At 37.6% G+C, this 21282-nt stretch overlaps 3 protein-coding genes across 3 annotated transcripts in view; 2 read left to right on the top strand and 1 right to left on the bottom strand.

Annotated features, from left to right (window-relative positions):
• LOC107686628 (uncharacterized) overlaps positions 1–5673 on the top strand; it is a 10676-nt gene extending 5003 nt beyond the window's left edge. Inside the window, exons 7-8 of the mRNA XM_016483695.1 lie at positions 1677–1788; positions 5535–5673. Coding sequence (XP_016339181.1) covers positions 1677–1788; positions 5535–5673 — 251 coding nt within the window. The remainder of the gene's footprint in view (positions 1–1676; positions 1789–5534) is intronic.
• A 2897-nt stretch (positions 5674–8570) lies between these two features.
• LOC107686638 (CBL-interacting serine/threonine-protein kinase 18-like) lies at positions 8571–11932 on the top strand. Its single transcript, XM_016483706.1, has 11 exons — positions 8571–8730; positions 9137–9280; positions 9622–9798; positions 9948–10118; positions 10311–10481; positions 10577–10665; positions 10771–10821; positions 10944–11319; positions 11411–11587; positions 11720–11808; positions 11921–11932. The coding sequence occupies exons 1-11, from the start codon at positions 8571–8573 to the stop codon at positions 11930–11932; spliced, it is 1617 nt and encodes a 538-aa protein (XP_016339192.1).
• Positions 11933–13854: 1922 nt separating this feature from the next.
• LOC107686108 (ankyrin repeat domain-containing protein 34A-like) overlaps positions 13855–21282 on the bottom strand; it is an 11852-nt gene continuing 4424 nt past the window's right edge. Inside the window, exon 2 of the mRNA XM_016482961.1 lies at positions 13855–17212. Within this exon, the coding sequence (XP_016338447.1) occupies positions 15556–17130 (1575 nt within the window). The 5' untranslated portion in view covers positions 17131–17212 and the 3' untranslated portion in view covers positions 13855–15555. The remainder of the gene's footprint in view (positions 17213–21282) is intronic.

Consider the following 21282-nt stretch of genomic DNA (forward strand, 5'->3'; position numbering starts at 1 on the left):
TGACTAGAACCAGAAAATCTGAGCATATTACACCAGTCCTCAGGTCCTTACACTGGCTTCCAGTTATATTTAGGATTGATTTTAAAGTACTTTTACTCATTTATAAATCACTCAATGGCCTAGGACCTAAATACATAGCAGATATGTTCACTGAATATAAACCTAACAGAGCACTCAGATCATTAGGATCGAGTCAGTTAGAAATACCAAGGGTTCACACAAAACAAGGGGAGTCTGCTTTTACTTATTATGCCGTCCGCAGTTGGAATCGGCTTCCAGAAGAGATCAGATGTGCTAAAACATTAGTCACATTTAAATGCAGACTCATAACTCATCTGTTTAGCTGTGCATTTATTGAATGAGCACTGTGCGATGTCCGAACTGATTGCACTATATTTTATGTATAATCGTTTTCTATTCTTAACCGTTTTAAATTCATTTTAAACCTCTTAAATCAATTTTTTTATCATTTTCAAAGTTTTTAAATTCCTTGTTTTATTATTGTGATTATTTTTTTCTTTTCTTTTATGTAAAGCATTTTGAATTACCATTGTGTATGAAATGTGCTATATAAATAAACTTGCCTTTCCTTTCCTTATAATACATCAATGATGATGTAGATCTTAATAAACGTTTTGATCTTTAGGACTTCTTGAAAGGGTATTTTAAAAAGGTGGAGTGTCTTTTGTTAATCTTGATGACAACTCAACATCTTGAACACTCTCGTCTTTGGTTCACAGTAATTGAGCTAACACTCTCTAAATGTAAATTAGAATAAAATGTTAAATACTGCTGCTCATGTCATGTTTAAAGGACAATATTTAAAAATAAGAAGAAGAAGAACGTACAGGTGGGTGCAGTATCCATGTTCTCTAGCATAGGGCGTACAGGGGGCAAATACAACACATCACTTTGTACACTACAGTATAAACATTTGCACAGCCTTGTTTGTTCTTAGTTTTTTTACGATTGCTTACACACTAAAATAAAAAATAACACAGTTAGTGAAACCTTACACTCAAAGAGCAAAATCTCAGCCCAAATCTGCACAACTATAAGCACATTCTCAGCCTCCCAGTTTTTGCAAAACATTACACACGTAATATTGCAAGATACTAAACACACTTCTCTACATTAGACACAGAAATCTAACATGATGTCACTTCTTTGCCATTTTAAGGCACTGCTTTCCAAAATACTACACATATGAACTAATCGATCAAACACGGCCATCAGGTGTGCAGACACTTAGGTGCTTAACTGTAAACTCAACAATCAAGGTGTAAGCACTATAAAAAGGCAACAGGTGAATTTTTGTCTTCAACAGAAATGAAAGGCAGTGGTGCAGGAAGAGGAATAGGGAGAAACATCTTTGGCCACAGAGCTCTTTTGAATGTCCCGGGTCAATGTGGTGGTAACATCACAATATATGCTGCAATCATGCAGAATAGGGTTCTCCACCGGCATGCCAAAATAGGTCCTTACAACATCGACCACATACTCACGTTTTTACAGTTTTTTACGATTGCTTAAGCACAATTTTGTTTGGCTGAACTCTCAGTCCAGCCTCCCTCAGCGTCAAGCCGTGGTTCACAACATGGTCCACCAGTGTTGCACGAATGTCATTTGATAAGTTGGTCCTCTTCTTCTTTGTGCACATTCTCCTCCTGCTTCAGGTCTTCCTCGGCCTCTGCCTCTTCCTCTACCTCCTTCTCCTCCTCCTCCTCTGTGTACTCCTCCTCTCACCCTCACTCTTCTTCTGACTCCTTCCATTTTGGTTGAAGGCAGGTGAACCTACCTGCTGCATTTTTATAGTGCTTAAACCTGATTGGTGTGTCTACAATTTAGCAATCATGTGTTTGTGCACCTGATGGCTGTGTTTAACAGATTGGCTCATAGGTGTGGTAATTTGACAGTCAGTGCTTTGGAATTGCAAGGAAGTGACATCATGATATACTTCTGTGTCTGATGTATACAAGTGTGTTTAGTGTTTTGCAAATCACTGTGTGTAATGTTTTGCAAATAGTGTGAAGCTGACAATGTGCTTACAGTTGTGCAAATCTAGCCTTGTGTTTTGCTCCTTGAGTGTAAGGTTTTGCTAATTGTTGGAAAAGTTTAATTTTAGTGTGTAAGCAATCGTAAAAAACTGTAAGTATTGTACAGACTAAGTATCTTGTTCCATCATTCCAGTACCTCCCACAACACACTCCCTTTCCTTTTTCCCTTCTGCATGCAAGTAGAAGGTTTATGACCTCCGACCATATGTTCAAGTTATGGAGGATGCCTGTGACCTAATAGATGCAGAGTCTTTGTAAGGATGGATTCACCATTCGTGAAGATTCTTCCCTCGCTGTCCTGTGAGGGAGGACATTGACTGTGATATGGATGAATTGGCCATATCCAGCTAGACGAAGAGATGATGCTAAGGTGTTTTTTTCTCATCTCCACAAAAGTTTATGAACTACTGTATATTGTATTTGGAATATGTTCTGATTTTCAGTGCAAAATGCAGCCTAATTGCAATGATGTACTGAATGATTTTACAATATGGTGAGAAATAAATATTTTCATAGATGTGCAGTACTTGCCTCATGTGTTGTGTTTAGTCAATATATTCATGTACTTTAACAATACCTAAAAAATAAAAAAAAAAAAAGTGCTTCATTTTGCAAAAGATCTGAGATGTTCTGATATTTGTGTGTGTGGATGTGTGAATTGTGTGTAGTGTTTTGACAAAATGAGCCTTGTTTTTAAATTGGGGCTAAGCAATCGTAAAAAACTCCTTACAATATAAGGACTTCATATATAAAGTTCGGAAGGAGCATGTTCATCTGATCATAATGGTATTTTAAAGGCTGCTTACCTCACTTCTGTGGTCATCCTTCAACCACTAACTCCACTGTTGTTTATGTTCACCTCTATTAGTGTTGCACAATATAAAAGTAATTAAAATAGTCCATGGGGTACGACTATATGTAACCTTAAACGGATACACGTCACCTTTTTTGTCACATGACTTGTTTTTAAAGAATAAGAGACAGATTTTGCTGTGAGAAACATTACATATGTTAGGTAAACGAACTAGCATGAAACGTAGCAAGTCGTAAACACATCAAATGTCTTCAAATGTCTGTGTCTGTGTCTGTGTGTGTGTGCGTGTGCGTGTGCGTGTGCGTGTGTGTGTGTAGTCTATTTAATTATTAAAAAATAAAGTTAATGATCAACATTTTTTAGACTTTTTCTAAGACTTTTATATTTTACCCTGTTCATTGCTTGAGTTCAGTTTTGGGTTCAAGCTCTCCATCAACAGCAAGCCTTATATCGCACAAGGATTAAACTCAATAAACAAAAAAGGAACACTAAAATAGTATGTTTGTACCTGTACACAGGGGCGTTGCACAAGATCCCGGGCCCTATGCATAGGCAGTCCTGATGGGCCCCCATGCCCCCCCCCCATACTAAAAGGGCCCTCTCTTCCTCTGGGGCCCTGGTAATCAGTACTGGTTTTACCCCCAGTCTGACGCCCCTGCCTGTACATTATGTACCATGTCCCAGTGTTATTACAGTTTTTCTGAATTGCTAAAACACATTTCTTGAAACCATTACTCATTTTCCCAAAACCTTAACAATGGAGAACACAGCATCCAGAACATTACAAGAAAAAAAGTATATTGTATTGAGAAAACAATTTAGCAATTCTGTACAAAAAAATTTATAGTAATTGCAACTGAGTAAGGTGACTATATTATATAGGCCTACTGTATGTACTGCAAGAATAGTATTGTGCTGAATATTGAATAGTACTGAATGTTTGTATATATTCAGCACTTGGATACTGCAAAAATACTGCAGTACAACTGCAAAGGCCAAAAAGGTCAAATAAAACTAAATGAATAGCATGTTACAGTACACTCAAATACTTTAAGTTGTGCAATTGTAAAATCAGGATCAATGAGAGATTCATTCTGTCTCAGCGTCATGTTTTTGTGCTTGAGTCCGGCCTGAGGACTTTGTCCACATCACAAGTAATGTTTTTTTTTTGCTAGACAAAGAGAAAAAATAGCACTTGATAGCACTCTCTAAACCTTACTCTTTCTCTCCTCATCCTCCACTTCTTACATGTACTCTTCCTCCTCTCCTTCTCAGATTGTTTCCATCTATTGTTCGTATCATCGTTTAGTCTCCTGTGCCACTTGTGCACTCTGAACTGGCTCATATTTTGTACAGTTGGTTTGATCACATCAGAAACAAGTGTGAACAATTTTGAATCGTTGTGTGTAAACGATGACAACTGTGCTTTAGTTGTGTTTAACTTTTGCCGCTTGTGTTTAGCATTTTGCAGCACAAATGCATCACAGTGTGATAAGTGTTTAAGTGAAACAGAATGTGTTTAGAGTTTTGCAAAAAGAGTGCATGAGATTTGCAAATAGAGCCTAACTGCCTGAACGTGTTTAAGGTTTAGCAGAAAGAGTGCTTTATTCGGCAAATTGGTTTAAGCTAGTGAGAATTTGGTTCAGAGTTTGGGGTTTAGTGTTTTAGCAATTCAGAAAAACTGTAACAAACATTGCTTTTCTATGCTTTGCTTTTGAGCCTTACTTAGCCCTCTATGGGAAAATTGCATTTACAATACAATAATAATGTTCAACCAATACAATTTAATTTTAGTAATGTTAAAATAACATCCCCTTCAGCCAGTAAACTTATAATCTATTTGCCATGTGCTTCACATTTTTGGCAACAAGAGGAGACATGGTTAGGTCACATGCTTTTAAGGCACCTTAGTGAGCTCATTTTAGACTAGAAAATACATATAAATTCAATTTAAAAATAGCATTGTACATCCAAATGTTTTTTCTAAAGTCTTTTGTCATTTTTAATGCATATTCATTAATACAATAACTCAAAAGACCAAAAAATGAGTGTGTCATGCATAAATGACAAAGTCATTTTATGAGATATATATTTTGTGGAGCTGGCACAATTGACCAGTACTGGAATACAGTATAAATGCCTTTATGCTTGTGTTTTAGGTTGATGTTTGTACATTTTTCAGGATAAATCTGTACCTATTTCAAAAGGTATTGATGATAGTGATAGGAGAGCACCAGAATATGAGGCTGTATTAATAAAATACAGCTGGGAGTGTGTGTGTGTGTGTGTGTGTGTGTGTGTGTGTGTGTGTGTGTGTGTGTGTGTGTGTGTGTGTGTTAATAATAATAATAATAAAGACAGCATTCTGACATTAGCAGCAACTGAACACCTGAACCTCAGCGAGGGGAAACACACACACACACACTAGTGATCTTGATCCATCAGAGTCTCTGACAGGAAGTTCATGATTCCCAGAGGCAAACAGGACTGTCATGTGACCAGCTCTTCCTGTAACGAGACAGACATGAAATATCATTGCAGTAATCTAACATTATAGACCGCTTCCGTGTGTGTGTGTGTGTGTGTGTGTGTGTCAGACTGACAAGCAGTGTTTTTACAGGACAAGTGCTCACAGCTGACACTGCTGTGTGTCTAACAAACAGAGAAGAGATGAGACTACCAGAGGTTCTGAGATTGGATAAGAAGAGCAATTCCTATGGGATGAAGGTCACTCCTTCTCCATCTGTTTATGGAAGATGCCCAGAGTCTGGAATGAATGCTTGGTTTCATTGGATACGCTAAAGCAGCAGCAGGCAGACATCCATCTACCTTTGTCTCTATTTCAATAACCATTCTTAAACTCGAAGCATTCATTAATTGTATAAAACTGTTTTTGTGTCATAATGCAACGCAACCCATCAAAAACATTCAAAATTACTCACCCTCAAATATGTTGGTGGATTTTGATGTGAGAAAACAACACACTGTAAATCCCAACTCATTCATGACACTAAATTTTAGTGTAGAGTGTATACAAATATTCAGAAATGTTAAATATTTTCACTTCACACAAAAACATATCCCATATTAGCGTGACAATTTTTTTTAATTTTAAATCAACAATTGTTGATTTTAGAGTTGCATTCAGTGTATTCAATGTTTTTATCTTATAAGATAAGAAAAACAAAGTGATGAGATAAAATGGCAACAATGCCAAAATGCATTACTGTTAAGGGATTTTTTAATTTTTTAGGGAAAAAATTGTTTTTTTCATGTCTTTACATTGTTAGGAGCATATAAAAATGTAAAAAATGTTTTTTCATTCATAAGTTATGCTATGTCCTCGGTAAAGGACATCGGGACTCAATTAAAAAAAAAAAAAAAAGGACATGAATGAACATGCATAGGCTAAAACAATAGATTTTTTAAATCACTAATACATTTTTAGTTTTCAGGATTTTTTTTTTTTTTACCAAACTTTGTATAAAGATGATTCTCAACTATGTTATAACATAATTATTTGATATGCCATTTTTCTTTATGCAAAATGTGTGTAAAATGTCCATAACCGGGTTTTCTCATTATATACAATGTATCTATAAACTAAATCTAATTTGCATATTAATGTGTTTTTGGGGCAACATGTAATGAAAAAAGAAGTGTAATAATGGGAGTAATATTTGACAAGATTTTCATAATAATATATAATATTTCATAGAATATAGAAATATAATTTCTTTCCCTGTTCATTTGTTATGTCTCGAGGTAAAAAGAGAAGAGATTGCTATGACAATTTAAAATATTTAATTGAACCAACAATGATTTGGTAAACTAAACTAATTATTGTTAATAATAATAATAATAATAATAAATTAACAAAAGTAATTCATTTGACATTAAAATTACATAAAAAACTATGTATTTATTTATTTATTTTGACATAATAGTAACCTATAGGTCTATAAAACAGAACACGCACACGTTGTTATAGTATTAGCTATGAATGTTATTATTCAAAAGTAACAGGTCATGCATTTCAATCATTCTAACTGTAACTTTTTTTTTTTATTGCAGAGAACGGAAACATACAAAGAATAAACATACATCACATAATATCAACCACAAAAATAAAATGGAAACAAATCACAAAAAGAATAACATAAAAATAAAGATAAGAGGGCCATCATCTAAACATGATTACATGAAGAGATCAAAGGCAGAGCAAATCCTAACAGTCCTTATAGCTTTCTTATTAGTAGATACTGAAATTACATTCAAATCATTTTCCATTTCTTTTAGGAAGACAGAGAAGACAGGTTTACAGTTGGAAAATTTGCATTTGTGAATGTGAAATTTGCTTAGGAAAAAAATTAAATGAATAACAAAACAGATATTTTCGTTTAGGAGTCATAATACCCAAATATAATGTTTTTCATATGTACTGAGAAACCTGGCAAAATCTTACACTTGGCAAACACACCAATATCACCCCAAAACGTCTGAGTGTAGTGACATGACCAAAATAAGTGTACCAGTTTCTTCAGAATTCGAACAAAAAGAGCATGTAAGCTCGATGTCAGATTTAAATCTTTGTATAAACTTCTTTACAGGGTAGAACCTGTGTATGAGCTTAAAATAAATTTCTTTCACTTTGTTTGTGAGAAAGAATTTTTGCTGTAGAGACCAGATTTTTTTCCAATTAAGGTTAACAAACAAATTATTCCAAAAGGAAATCACAGGTGGAGCAGAAATCAGACTCGTAAGAAATAAAGATCGTATTTTATTATTTTTGGCTTTCAACTCAGAGAAACAAATTTGACCAACAGGAGTATCACAAGGAGTAGATACTGATGAGTATCACAAGCAGTAGATACTGATGAGTAATTACAGTTTTTAAAAAGCATACATAAACCAGAGGGGATGTATTTTTGACAGCAATATCCTCAACTGAAGTAAGAGAGCAATCTTTAATTGGTAGCAATTCGCATTTGTTAAAGTTTAAATTTAATCCCGAAGCTTCAGAAAAAGACTGAAGAATACCCAAAGCCAATGGAATTGGTGACGAATCATTCAACAATAAAGCTGTATCGTCCGCTAATTGACTCATTTTTATTTTAATGTTGCCAATTGTGATACCCTTTAACTGACTATTGTTGATATGCGTGCTAAGAAACTGTGTTGCAATTAGGAACAGGTAAGGGGAAACTGGACATCCTTGTCGAACTCCTCATTTTAAAAAGAATCTAGGTAAGTACCATTACTTAATTTGATAGAGCTGTTTCCGTTTATGTACAGCATTTGGACCATCCTGCAAAAAGCATCGCCAAAGCCAATTTTTTGTAGAGCCTGAAATAAAAATTTGTGTTCCAATGTGTCAAAAGCTTTGTAATATTCTAACTGTAACTTACATCTCTGCATGAGCCCCCTGTGACGTCACGAAACAATTAGAACGTGTCACATGTTAGTATTTAAAGGCTTGGAACTCATTAGCTCAATTTGTTGGTTGAAGTTTCGGAGTATTCTGTTTTCAGAGTGAAAAAAAGCTGTTATCATGGGACTGTTTTCACGACTAAATAAAGTGTTTAAAGTGGAGCGAGCACACGAATCCCAACCCTGTGTGCCGCTCAAATACACGCCCACCACGGCACAAAACCATCCTCGTCAGCTCGATAAGACGCCTGGTGGTGCTGATGCGATAGATGAAGGGAGAAAGGAGGCAGGGAGAAAAGAGAAAAAGAAGAAGAGCTTTTGGAGATGTCGCCTTCTTCACTTTTTTTCGCCGAAGAGCTGGAACATACAACGTTGCTAAAGCTGAGAAAGTGAACCTTGAGGCGGGATCGTTTCTGAGACTTACTGATGGTAAAAACATATGATGATAGAAGTTTAGATTAAAGTGCGATTCTTAAAACTTCTATTGTTCTTGTGTACAACAAAAATCACTGGCCCAGAACAAAAATAAATAAATAAAAATAAACTACGTAGACACATTTAAAAACAAATTAATTCAAATAAATTAATTAAAATGACAAAAACACTTTAACATCAAAATTAAAATTACAAAATAAAATATTTTATTAATGTTAATAACAGTATCTCAATGATAATAAAATAACTTCTGATTCTTAAGATAGCTTAAGGTGTCATTATCAAAACAGTCAATATTTGTGAATGTTAATTCACAAATAAATAGATTTACATTGTCTAAAAGAATTTGAATTTATCAATATTTTTTACTCATCTTTTATATTAAACATTGCTATTGTAGAGCTCCATGATCATCAAGAATCTCCAGCTTCTGAAGTCCTCTCTGCTGTAGAAGAGCAGCTGGAGCAGGACATCCTCCAACATCAGGACATCCACACTCCAGTTAGTTTGACTGAAGAGGACAAAGCGGAAGAGCTGGACAAGGGTATGATTACTGCCATAATCTAAAACAATGCACACATTCTCCCATTCTCAGTTTTTCAAAATGAAGAACCACTCTAATTTGAGTATGCAATATTTCATTCATATTATTTATGTGATTTGATTAATATTATTGGTATTCTCCTCTTTAAATTTTAAATTTACTGCCTTAATCCAGTTCTCACTTTCCCAGTTAAACAAATCGATTTACATTGTTTGGAGATGTTTATTTATTTATATTTTTGTCCAAAAGTGCCCTTAAATGAAAAATTACCGTAATTTGAAAAATTACCATAATTTGAGTATGCAATATTTTATTCATTTTATTGGTATTCCCCACTTTAGATCAGACTTCTCTACAACACATCCCTATTGTAGAGATCCACGATCTTCATGAAGCTCCAACCTCTGAAGTCCTCTCTGCTGTAGAAGAACAGCTGGAGCAGGACGTCCTCCAACATCAGGACATCCACACTCCAGTTAGTTTGACTGAAGAGGACAAAGCGGAAGAGCTGGACAAGGGTAAGATTACTGCCCATAATCTAAAACAATACACACATTCTCACATTCTCAGTTTTTCAAAATGAAGAACCACTCTAATTTGAGTATGCAATATATCATTCATATTATTTATGTTATTTGATTCATATTATTGTTATTCCCCTCTTTAGATCAGACGTCTCTACAGCAAATTGTAGAGATTCATGATCTTGGAGAAGCTCCAGTCTCTGAAGTCCTCCCTGCTCCTGAGGAACAGCTGGAACAGGACGTCCTCCATCCTCTCTGCTGTAGAAGAACAGCTGGAGCAGGACGTCCTCCAACTTCAGGACATCCACACTCCAGTTAGTTTGACTGAAGAGGACAAGGCGGAAGAGCTGGACAAGCGTAAGATTACTGCCCATAATCTAAAACAATACACACATTCTCACATTCTCAGTTTTTCAAAATGAAGAACCACTCTAATTTGAGTATGCAATATTTCATTCATATTATTTATGTGATTTGATTAATATTATTGTTATTCCCCTCTTTAGATCAGACGTCTCTACAGCAAATTGTAGAGATTCATGATCTTGGAGAAGCTCCAGTCTCTGAAGTCCTCCCTGCTCCTGAGGAACAACTGGAGCAGGACATCCTCCAACCTCAGGATGCCCACACTCCAGATAGCTCCACTGGAGAAGATGAAGCAGAGGAGGCAGACAACAGTAAGAATAATGAATACATGAGAATTACAAAGTGTGATTCAAAATTATAAAATGCATGAAAAAATAATGCTCAACATTCGTTTATCTTTTAATAGGCCACATTTTTTGGCAATATGAATTCGGCCACAAGCTGGGTGAAGGAGGCTATGTGCATGCAGGAACTCGATGCAAGGACGGCCTGAAGGTTTCAATTGTTTTACTTACAAAACTTTCCATACCTGTTTAGTATTCATGACTGGAATGATCTCTGTGCACATGCTAATTGTTAATTCTTTGTTTTGTTGATCAGGTGGCTGTGAAAATTGCTGACAAGACACCAGATATGCCATATATCAGAGTTGTAAGTTGCCTGTGCTCTCTATATTACTGCTTCTCAGTCACTGTTTTCAGTTTCTAACATTTTATATTCTTGTTAATCTGAGAAAGCAACTCCATCTAAGCATCATATGTCCTTTCTTTTAGCCTGGTCATCCCAAACGGCTCCCCATAGAGATCGGCCTGACACTCATGGCCAATAAGGGCCCCAGTGTTTCACAGATAATTAAACTCCTGGACTGGCAGGACGACCCGGACCACTACGTCATGGTCTTGAAGCGGCCCATGCCTAGCATGAGCATGTTTAACTTCGTGAAGCTCCGACAAAGGCTTGATGAGAAGATGGCACGACATGTTATGTGGCAGGTCATTCATGCCACTAACATTTGCTGCGAGCGTGGCGTTTTCCATCGTGATATAAAACTGGAGAACCTCCTGGTGAACCCGGACACGTTGGAGGTCAAGTTGATCAACTTCGGGTGCGGCACGCTCATGAAGGACTCCGCCTACATGGCCTTCAATAGTATGTTTTATGATTTGCTAGCAGGTTATTTAGCTCACTGAACACATTCTGCTTGTAGAAATGCATTAAATATTAAAATCTCTTCCTTTAGGCACAAAAACGTTCTGTCCACCGGAGTTTGATGTCGACGGCAGGTACCACGCAAAGCCGGCGACAGTTTGGTCATTAGGGTTCCTGCTGTTCGTGATGTTGTACGGGTATTATCCAGATGACAAAGACCTGCAGAGGCTCAGTAAGAAGGACTGGTCTGAACCTGACCTGTCACAAGGTGAGATCTTCATCAAAGAACAAAGTTGGACAATTTGAATTCTAAATATGAAAGTATGCCATTTGAAATCTAAATATAAAAGGTGTAACATATAAGGAAATAATCAGACATCTCTCTCATCTGTTTGAACAGAATGCTGCCAGATGATCTGCGATTGTCTGCAGCCTGATCCGCAGCAGAGACTTATCCTGGAGGAGATGCAGCTCCATGACTGGTTTATGGTAAGATTAGAGTCTAAGATTTGCTAAATGTTTGTTCATATAATCAGTCACATTTGCTCTACATGTAATATATTTAGATAAATAAGTTAATTATGTTAAGGTTTTGTTTCAGGTCATGGAGTAAGACATGGAGAGCAACAAAAACAACTCAGTCACAGCCACTCTGTTGTTTTCTATCTTTGGTCAGCTTTGCGTCTGGCAGGCTGACATGAGTGGCCTTTCCATCTCTCCGCTTTGGCCTTGGCGTCTTGCATCATAGTAGCGCCTGGCACCTTGAAGCGGCATTATTTAGATATTTGTATTAAGTATTAAGATATTTGTGTTTGTGTTAAGATATTTATAAGGAATTTTATAAGAAAATGTGTACTTTTTGTAAGTATATTAATAGCATAATAGTAGAATAAATATATTAATAGAATAATAATTATAATATAATATAATATTAAGTATTAAGATATTTGTATTAAGATATGTTTGCACTATGTGTTATATTAGCAGAGAGTGACTGTAAATTGGACATTTTTCTTTCTCCTAACTGCTGTAATCGATCTCTGTATCTATATATTAAAAAAAATAAATAATCAAAACGTTTGGTGCGACAAAGTCTTCCATTCACCACTATACACTCATCTATGACGTCCAGTGTACACAAATACTCATAAATGTCAAAATGACATAAAAATTGTTCACTTCACATAAAAACAAATCCCATGTTAGCCTGATAGAATTTTTGATTTAACTGTACTAAGATTTCTAAAGCACATTTAGCCTAATGTGTATATGTTCAATTGACAACACATACATTGTGCACTTAGCATACGATTTAACAGTCGACTGAACATGTAGTTTTTATGTAGTCATTTCTGTACTCAATAAAATTCTGTTCATTTTATATAGAGAAACAACATAGACCAAAACGAACATCATTCCCAAGACAAAAATTCACCCTCATAAGTGAGTATTGAGCACCGAACTTATTCTGCTTTAGCATTTAGCACAATTTAGCATAATTTTTCTTTCCTGTCCGCAACCCTATTAGAACAAACCTTAAACATACCACTTGAGAACCACAGATTTAAGATAAATTGGTGATTCAGTCTTGCATTTATTCAAAGCAGATAAAGGCTCTTGAAGAAAATTATCGCCTCAGAGAAGTAGCACAACTGGGATTTTTTTTAGTTTTAAATAATTTAATACTTTTTAAAATTATTTGGTTTACTACATTTGACCTGTGTATCACACTAAACATACAAAATAACAAGAAATAGTTAATCCATAATCCATTAAATGATCCATTGATAGTGTAACTGTGACCCTTCTATGTGAATGGAGAGCCAAACTCCGGGGTACGGCTCAAACTACCCAACGACAGAGTAGCACAGACGGAGGTCCATTGTGTACAGCACCTAAAACACCCTTTACACTATTAACATCTTTTCAGGTACACTTGAACACAATTCCAACTCATTTAAATGGATGTTTTTGTACAGCAGGTCAGAAATAATGGAGATATTTAGATACAAACATTTAGAAACAAATCAAACTCCCGGTTATCTCGCTTGTGTGTTAAATGAAAAGAGGAGAATCGCTGAAATCAATGAATACACAGCAAAGTGCCAAGATTCTCGTAATCGCATCAGGATAACAAAGAGCTAGGTAGTCAGAGATCTGGATTTCAGTCCGTCGGTTTAACAGGAGCCGGTTGGGTTTTATCGCGATCGTTTTCAGGAAGATTGCTGTAACCATTGAGCTCCGGCTGCTCATATATTATTTCCTACAAACATCCTGGAACACAAAAGCTATGTCAAAGTGAAATTGCACCACCAACAATTTGGTATTAAACATTAAAATTTGTTTCAATAAAAATAAAAAACAACAAGAATAAAACCCTACAGGCATAAAAAAATATTCCTCTTTTTGTTTTCATGATACATTTCAAGGACACTAAGTTTAATTCACATCAAGTGTAGAACATCTCAAAGCAGAAGCACTAAATTCACTCACAAGCTTGAGTTTGAGTCATCAGTCTAAATTCAATCATAAGCTTGAGTTGAACTATTTGTTTGACACGGATACACTGTGCACTGCAGCTCTTTAGGGAAATTGATTCTCATGTATTTTGTGCAGAGATTCCTTCTCTGAATGTAAACTGAGCTCCTAGCTCGTCTTGAACTATTTACCGCAGCATGTTACCACAGACACACGTCCAAGAGATTGATCACATTCACGATAATAATATGAAATCAGTGCTGAGGCAGCACAGAATATTGCACGTTCAAACGCTTGAGACACAATTGTACTCTGTACAGTATGTACACAATATCTGTGCTCTGTGTCTCCAGAGGGAGTGTGCGTTATGCGAGGCATTTCTCTCTCCCCTCCACTGAGTCGGGTCAGGGTTGATCTATGTGGTTTTGGATGGGCTTTGTAGAGTTTCTTTGGGATTTTGAGTTTCAAGAATTGCACTTCACTTATTTTGTATCACTTAGAAGACTTTAAGAAAGACAAAAGACCCATCCAAAAGCCCTGAAACATGCAGTATGTTTAACTTGTACAATTATGTTTTTAGTCATATAGCTTTTTAAATGTTTTTATGTTAATTGATTCCTGTAGTATTTTATTGCACTTTCATAATGCAATCAAATGTTCTTCAGAAATGTGTTCATCATCTAACGCTATCATTTGTTACAGGAATATTTAGCAGTCAGACATCTCCGATAATCTATAGTGTACATCCCGTGGAAAAAAATCAGGAAGCTTGTCATTGCCAAATTAAAAGTCCTTCAAGGACTACAATTCCGAACCTTCAGTCCAAAACAACCACGCAGAAATAAATATCGCATTAAAAAGAGTTGAGCACTATTATTTACAAGTAAATGATCAACTTTAAATTCAATTCACATTTGAATTAAAATATTGAATCAATTTAGCTGTGCTGTAATGGCTGAAGAAATTCATTTTAGAGTTTTGAACTACACTTGATGTTGTTACCAAAGGAATATTAAGAGTATTAACCCAATTATTCCACAGGATCATCACAGAAAAAAACATGCAAAAATTGTGCCGTTAGGTGTACAACAGCTTGTACCTTTATTGGGTCATCTTTGTACCTTATTTACCCCCAAAAGATGCATAGTAGTATCTTAAGTGTATATATTACTATTCTAAGGTACAAATACGCACCTTTTAGGGGTAGATAAAGTATAAATTGGTATTAAATATAATAAGTATTAAATCCTTTTAAGGGTACTGCCCCATCAACAAGCAGCTGTACCCCCTAAAGGTACAATTTTTGCTCTTTTTTTTCTGACAGTGCACAACAATAAGAAGGCTGATAGCCATAACAGCGCTAATACATAGAGAAACCTGTAGAGCACAAAATCTGTGAGGTTTCATCAGGGTTGCAGCAATTTCAAACACCAACAGCACTTCCACTGACACTAATGGGTCCATCTTCAAGCATTCTCAATGATCAAGGAATAATCCTAAATAACATTAGAAGGGTCTCCAAATTTGGAATAACTGATCCCTTTTATGATCTTGAATGACCGTGACTCATTTTCTCTTTCATTGTCTGGATTTGAAGATGGTTTTGTCTCCACAATGCATATTTTTGATGTATGTATTAAGTTCTAAAGGAGCTGAACTGGACCAGAGAAGAATTGCCTCAAAGAAGATGTAGATGAACCCAGTGATGAAAACTCTCGGCCGGCTCTGACTCTCTCTCGTTCTCCTTCTCTCTTGCCCTCAATCTCCATTCATCTCCATCACCTTTTCTGTGAGGATTTCCCGGAAAGTCGAAAGCTGCTTCATCTGCTCTGTCTGCATCGAGTGTCGTCTCATCAGTTTCTTCTTCATCTTGAAATCTGGTCCACGTTTTGGGGACGATGGCGCAACCGGCAGCAGGATCTTGCTACCTGAGTGAACGGGGGAAGTGGGCTTTCCGTTGGCTCGGATATCAGGAATGGGTCGCTGAGGGTTGATGTTGAGAGGAGGAAGGAACCCAGGTCTTGTGTGGGAGATGTGGTCCAAAAGGAGAGTTCCTGATCCCCGCCGTTCCAACAGTCCTGTTGGACGCCGCCGCATTGTGATAGGAGAAACCGAGTTGGGAATGCTCTCCAGAGACTCTCGAGAAGAGCTGGTGAGCAGCGACAAGGGAGAGGCATTGTACTTGCGACGCTCCACTGAGACACGTCCAGAATCTGGAGATCCAGGAATGGAGGCAGGGCACAGGTGGGTGTCCGACTCGTAGTGTTCCATGCGGGTGAGTTTGGGGTGTGGCAAGCCACGGATTCCTGTCGGTGCCTGAGCCACACTGTCCTGAGTCTCAGGGGCCGTGTTTCGACGATACAATGACTGGTGCTGATGGACTTTATCTGCCCAGGAAGAGCCACACAGTGCTGCACAGTCTTCCGAACAGGACCGGTCCATCAGCTTTGGAGAAGATGGGTCATGGGTCTCAATACTGTGCCTTCGGGACAGGAGAGGTCTGCCTGGACCAGAAATTGTCACCCCATTCATCTCCGAAACCAACTTGTCCTCCTCTGCTAAATCGCCTTCTATCCGCTCCGCTCTCTCAGCAAGTACAGAAGGAGCCACCAGGCCCCACGGTTCAGAGTTTAGTCTTTTCAGAAGCTTACGGGGCGGTGGTCTTCTCTCCCCTTGTGGTCTGCTGGAGGGTAGTGGGAGTGCTGAAGTCACGGCGAAGCTGAAGATACCTTCCTCCTCCTCACCGGGGGCAGAGCCAGAGGTATGGATCTCCACCTCAGACGGAGACATGCCAGCAGGGGAGAGCTTGTCCACTATAGCCGGAGAAGGTGGGGAGTTCAGGTATTGTTTGGTCTTTTTAGTGCCAGAGGGAGATGTATCGGTAGTAATTATGATTACCTCTTTACCTTTGGCTTTGCAGGCATCCAGCAGGACCTGGAGAGTGTCCCTGTCACCCTTATTGATGGCGTGTACGAGTGACGAGGCCCCGGAGTAATCTTTCAAGCTGGGATCGGCGCCGTTTTCCAGCAGCAGTGACACCACCTCTTTGCCTGCCTGTTCTGCACACGCATGCATCAGGGCGGTCCGACCCGATTTGTCAGGGATGTTTGGGTCTGCTCCCTTCTCAAGCAGGTACCGCACCATTCTCTGCCGGGTCTGCGGATCATCGTACCCCACCAGACAGGCAGCTATGACGGGCGTCTCCCCTCGCTCGTTCCCTTCATTGATATAGGCTCCGCCCTCCAGGAGGAGGCGAGCGAGGCGGAGTTTGCCTTGGAACACTGCCTTCAGAAGGGCATTCCCCTCCGTGTGCAAGACCCCTCCATCCCCCATGATGTCTCCCTAAAATCCCAGAACCCCTCTCCTCCTCCGGCCTCAGCACTGTTGGGACATCCTGGCTCAGACTCTGGCAAACCTGGAATGAAAACAAATAAAAGTGGTTTATCATGGGGGTTGTTTGACATTTGACTATTGCTAAAGAACACTTCCAACTCCAAAATCACAGACACTGATCTGACACCAAGTTTCCACAAATTCAGTCAGTCAGTCTGTCTGTCTGTCTGTCTGTCTGTCTTTCTATCTATCTATCCTTTCAAATGAGGCTTTGTCAAGCCAACATTTAAATATTTGACAAACTTTGCTTTTCTAGTTAACACTAATTAAATTATTTTAATTTTAATTTCTTACATTCAAGGGCAATTATGCATCCTGTTTGCTACCTCAAAGTAACTTCAAAATAAATTTAACTGGAATTTACAGTTTTTCTCAGTTGCTTTGGTGCATTTCTCGAATCATCCTTAATATTTGCAAAGAAGTATGTGCATTTCTCAAAACAATTCGTACAAACAGCACCACACAATTGCGTCATTGTTCACAAACAAGATAGGCAAAATGCTTAGTCTTGTTGTCAATATAACACTGCACTCTGTTTGTATTACCTGATATAAACTATGGCAACAGTTTGGATGGCAGTTACTGTATTGAAATGCAGAAGGCTGCACTTCTTCTGCATGCCATATATCCATTTCAAAAGTACAAATTTACACACTACTGTATGTGGGGTATTGAAAGAGACTGGATAGGATTCACAGTACACTCTCATTGTGATATAGAAATGAAAAATAAATATGGGTACAAAGGCGAAAATACAAAATTAGAAAGGCAAACACAGGAAACCCACCTCAGTCATTGTAAGCCATGACTTACAACATGGTCCACAATAGTGGCCCTTATTTCATCTGATATGCACCTACATCCTTGGCCTCTTCTGCCTCTTCCTCTCTTCCTCTGTTTTGCCTTTGTACCCTTCCACCATGCATCCTTACTCCTATTCTTCCTCTCAGCAGTTGATCCTGATCATTTCCTAGATGTTCATCCATTGTCAGAATTTGTAACTCTTGTGTTGTCCTCTGTCTATATGCTTTCCAATTGAAGGTTCATGAGATGCACCTTTGAGCTATTTCAGAGAACTGATTTATAATTGGTTGATCTACATTCTCTTCATTAGTGAAAGTCAAGATTCACCTCCACAATTCATGGCAAATTCTAAAAAGTCTAATAGGAATGTGTAGAAAATATGCTTGACAGTTTATGACAACTAGATCAACCATTTTGCATTTAATTGCTATGATAACTAATGACTAGATGTATTGATGGGTAAGACTATTGCAAAAAGAACTATATAATACATTTTGAGTAACATGACATTAGCAACTAATAATGTAGGAAACCACAGACAAATATACATAATCAGTTGCATGAATGTACCAAAGCAATCGCAACTTGTTCAAAAGAATGAGAAACTGCTTTTATGATGTGCACAAGTGACTAGATGATGTGAAGGTTGAACAAGTAGTTTTGAGAATTTCATTTCTGATCTGCACCAAAGCGACTGAGAAAAACTGTAACAGGAATTCTCAATTCAGTTCTAAATGGCGCACAACTCAAATCAATCAAACAAAGTCTGAAATCTAAAAGCACATTATTTTGATCAGATTCAAAACCTCATAATCCACAGCACACAAAACTCTCTAATTTCTCTATACTGTGTCACTAGTAACACTTAACTATGTACCCAATGCATTAACTAAAGTTAATGTATACAGCCTTATTGTAAGGTGTTGCCGTCTTACTCGGTTGTGTTCTGAACACAGTGTCTTGTGGACTGACACTCTGTACTACCCTCTACTCTTTAACACAGTCTTCTCTCCATCTTTTCGGTAATGAAGGCAGGAGAGAGATTATAATGGCAGTGCAGTAAAGAAAAGAAAATTGAATTCCTGAGTGGTGCAAAGAGCATCAAGACATGTGACAAGCTCAGTCAGCTCTGCAAACCTACAAATGATTTATGGCATGCATTCATCACACAGATACCAGGCATTTACTAACACAAAAATTATGTTGTTCGAAATAATGTATTGCAATTGCACGGTATGGCATATAAACCATATTTCCAATGTTTAACCATTTTTCTTGACAGTACAGGATGTTTTTTGGACTGAAAAAAATTTTTTTTGTGCAAGCTAGTGATAGTGTGAAACATCATAATTTTAAGACCAATAAAAACTCCATACCTAAAATATCCCATGCTTTCGGGTGCACATTCACCCTCAACCAGAAACCTTCCCATCGTGCAATGCATGAGCTATATGGAACGTAGGGCCATCAGATCTTACACTAACTATCTTGGTAAGATGATTAGAGCAAACGATGGGTGTGGCAGGAGGGCATCCAGTCCAATAATAGCGTTATTAACATGCCGCAGCCTTCGAAATCAGCTTGAACCTATTTGAAATTCAATGAGCCCAAAGTCACATAGCATACTGATATAGGCACTATGAGGACAAAGCCCCACCTCTTCTCAAACAGAAACTGTTCAATGAGCTACATGAACAGGGAGGAAAGGAGGATGAAATTGGTTTGGATATAAGTTGGCAGTCGATCGTGTATCGTCACGGAGGGTTGTCAGGGAGGTTCAGCTATGGATGCTGGTGACGTTAAGAGAGTTATTATCTGCACAAGGTCAAAACTAAGATGTTATACTGTATTTTCTTGCTATTTATGTTCTTATTCCTTCACAGTCTGATTAACTGAAGGCAGTGAGACCTTTATTCTTTCATATATAATTTGTTTGATTTATTCCAAGTGGTCTTCCTCTCGCTGTGCTCCTGAGCACTGGTGATATAAAGCAGAGACCTACGCTGGCCCAGGACAACACATATAACAGCCCACTACAATGAATGTACACTACCATTCAAATGTTTGGGTTCAGTACATTTTTTTTAAAGAAATTCATCATTTTATTTAGCAAGGATGCACTAAATTGATAAAAAAATAAAATAAATACGGTATAGACAATTATAATGTTTAATACACTTTCTATTTATCAAAGAACCCTGAAAAAAATGTATCACAGTTTTCACAGAATATAAAGCAGCAACTGTTTTCAACATTGGTAATAATAGGTGTTTCTTGGGCAGCAAATCAGCATATTAGATTGATTTCTGAAGGATCATGTGACACTGAAGACTGGAGTAATGGCTACTGAAGATTCATCTTTGCATCAATACAATACTATTTCTGATCAAATAGATGCAGCATTGGTGAGCATAAGAGACTTCTTTCCAAAACTTTAAAAAATAACTAAACCTTACCAACCCCAAACCTTTGAACAGTAGTGTATATACAGTATATAATAAAATGTATTGCCTAATAAATGAACATTATTTACACTGAATTTTAACTGTACTTTGATAGGCTTTAAATAATTGATATATAAAAACAGCACAATTATTTAAAAAAACTTTTTTTAATAATGACATTAATTCATTTGACTTGTATAGTATGGATTCCTAACCATATGTTCAGTCTCTAGGAAGTGATGTTTCCTGTGCTGCTGTTTTACTAAACGTTGCCTATATCATCTGCATATGCCAGGATCTGTGGTTTAAATGAGACGGCCTGAGGATGGAAAAATACATTTTTCCTTTAAACCTTTTTATATTTACATTATATTTTAACTTGGCTTCAACAACCATCCCCAAAATCGTCCAGTCCCCAAGAAGAAGTCTCAGTGCTCTCGGTAGCGATATGAAGAACATTGAAAAACGTCAAGAGTGTATACAAGCTGTGCAGAATTCATATCCTCCTGAATCACACCAACACACCCACAGAACCCGAGCTGCTCCTCCTGCCTGCCTTCTTAAGGAATTCTCTGTGATTTCTGAGCCAGCTCAGCCCAGAATAGCAATAGGAATGCTGTTTTTGCATACTGATTATGTGGGGTGGAGAGGAACAGGAAGAAAAGAACTGTTCTTTGAAAATGTAATCACAAAAAAATCCATCTTTAAGAGACTGGGGTCTCCAGGATTTGAGACGGTGAGGTTAATCTCCAGTCTCACACACACGGGGCAGCATGGATGACTCATCTCCATGATAGACTCACTAGAGAGATGTGGCAGGCATCGTCTCTCAGGAGATCATCCT

This window comes from Sinocyclocheilus anshuiensis, unplaced genomic scaffold, assembly GCF_001515605.1.
Source record: "Sinocyclocheilus anshuiensis isolate Anshui unplaced genomic scaffold, SAMN03320099.WGS_v1.1 scaffold389, whole genome shotgun sequence".
NCBI classification, from domain to species: Eukaryota; Metazoa; Chordata; class Actinopteri; order Cypriniformes; family Cyprinidae; genus Sinocyclocheilus; species Sinocyclocheilus anshuiensis.

What these genes read in the sequence shown, in the direction of transcription:
- LOC107686638 (XM_016483706.1), top strand. Translation starts at nt 8,571, where the DNA reads ATGAAGGGAGAAAGGAGGCAGGGAGAAAAGAGAAAAAGAAGAAGAGCT. An exon ending in AGCGGAAGAGCTGGACAAGG is followed by an intron (nt 9,281 to 9,621) that starts GTATGATTACTG and finishes TCCCCACTTTAG; the next exon opens with ATCAGACTTCTCTACAACAC. An exon ending in ATATGCCATATATCAGAGTT is followed by an intron (nt 10,822 to 10,943) that starts GTAAGTTGCCTG and finishes CCTTTCTTTTAG; the next exon opens with CCTGGTCATCCCAAACGGCT.